Source organism: Cynara cardunculus, assembly GCF_001531365.2.
Source record: "Cynara cardunculus var. scolymus isolate 2C chromosome LG 14, CcrdV1, whole genome shotgun sequence".
NCBI lineage: Eukaryota > Viridiplantae > Streptophyta > Magnoliopsida > Asterales > Asteraceae > Cynara > Cynara cardunculus.
Genome location: NC_037541.1, coordinates 11809138 through 11810197, shown reverse-complemented (window position 1 = coordinate 11810197; position 1060 = coordinate 11809138). Strand labels below are relative to the sequence as shown.

The 1060-nt window shown below is 34.4% G+C and overlaps 1 protein-coding gene across 1 annotated transcript in view; it reads right to left on the bottom strand.

The window, feature by feature from the left end:
* Positions 1–1060, bottom strand: part of LOC112526580 (histone deacetylase complex subunit SAP18) — a 6904-nt gene that overhangs the window by 783 nt on the left and 5061 nt on the right. The window contains exon 5 of the mRNA XM_025136928.1: positions 256–333. Within this exon, the coding sequence (XP_024992696.1) occupies positions 256–333 (78 nt within the window). The remainder of the gene's footprint in view (positions 1–255; positions 334–1060) is intronic.

Sequence of the window (1060 nt, the reverse complement as noted above, 5' to 3'; positions counted from 1 at the left end):
CAAAAGGTAATTGAAGACCCCCGGCTTGCAAAACAAGAATTATAAGAAACAAGCAAACGGGTTATAGATGAGTGTGTGTGCAAAGAAGCAACAAGTACAGTTAACAAAAAATGCATCAAGGATAAATGTGCACAGAATGAAATACTGACAACTACTATCATAGGAAAACGCCAAGACTAACATGCAGTAAACATGTAGATAACCGTCTATTGTATGAGGTACAAGTTGTAAAAAGAATGACAAGGTGTTTTTTACCTCGAAGCTAAGGCTGCCGAGGGCCTTGCTGCCATCATCTGGTCGTCTTGCATTTGGATAAGAGAAGGTTTTCCCAACCTTTGAGGCATGATAGAAAGAGTTGAGTGTAAGAATATAGTCGTTCTCGAGTCTAGTTACAAAGGAGTTGACTTTTTGAACCATTGTTCTTGGTTTTTACCATCATTTTTCCAGAAAAGCAAAACAAGAAACACAGATTCTGCAAGGATATATAATTTTGAACAAAAAACTTCAAGTACAACAGGTTTCTTGCATTTGTATAAACATAATTTCTCCAAATTCACTCATCGTTGCAAACTAGTATTTTTTCAAGCATTTTCACAAGAATGATCATCAGTCAACATCAAAAAGCCAAGTACAAAGTTCAAAGTCGATAACTCGGTTACAAAGCATTCTGCCATTAAGGACATCTGTTTGATGATTTGAAACAGCTAAAACGGAAGTAATGAACTTATTTATGTTTGCTCTCCTTATCATGCCAAAAAAAAAATGCTTAGGTTTCACTCATTTGTAAAAGGAACAATAAACATTTGATGGTAAAAATTGAGTTTTCAAGAAAAGAACACGTATAATTGTAGTTGAGTTTTTATAAGATGAATAAGAACTGAAAGCTACAAACTAGGATGTAACTGCTATTTGGAAGGGAAGAAAAATAAAACAAAAGATTTTGGCACAAGGGTCGTTTATCTTGCAAAACAAATTAAAGGGCAAAAAAATCATACAATTTGGAACGCAGTGAATAAACTATTATTATACTAGAAGCGTACTCGTGCAATGCAGCGAGATA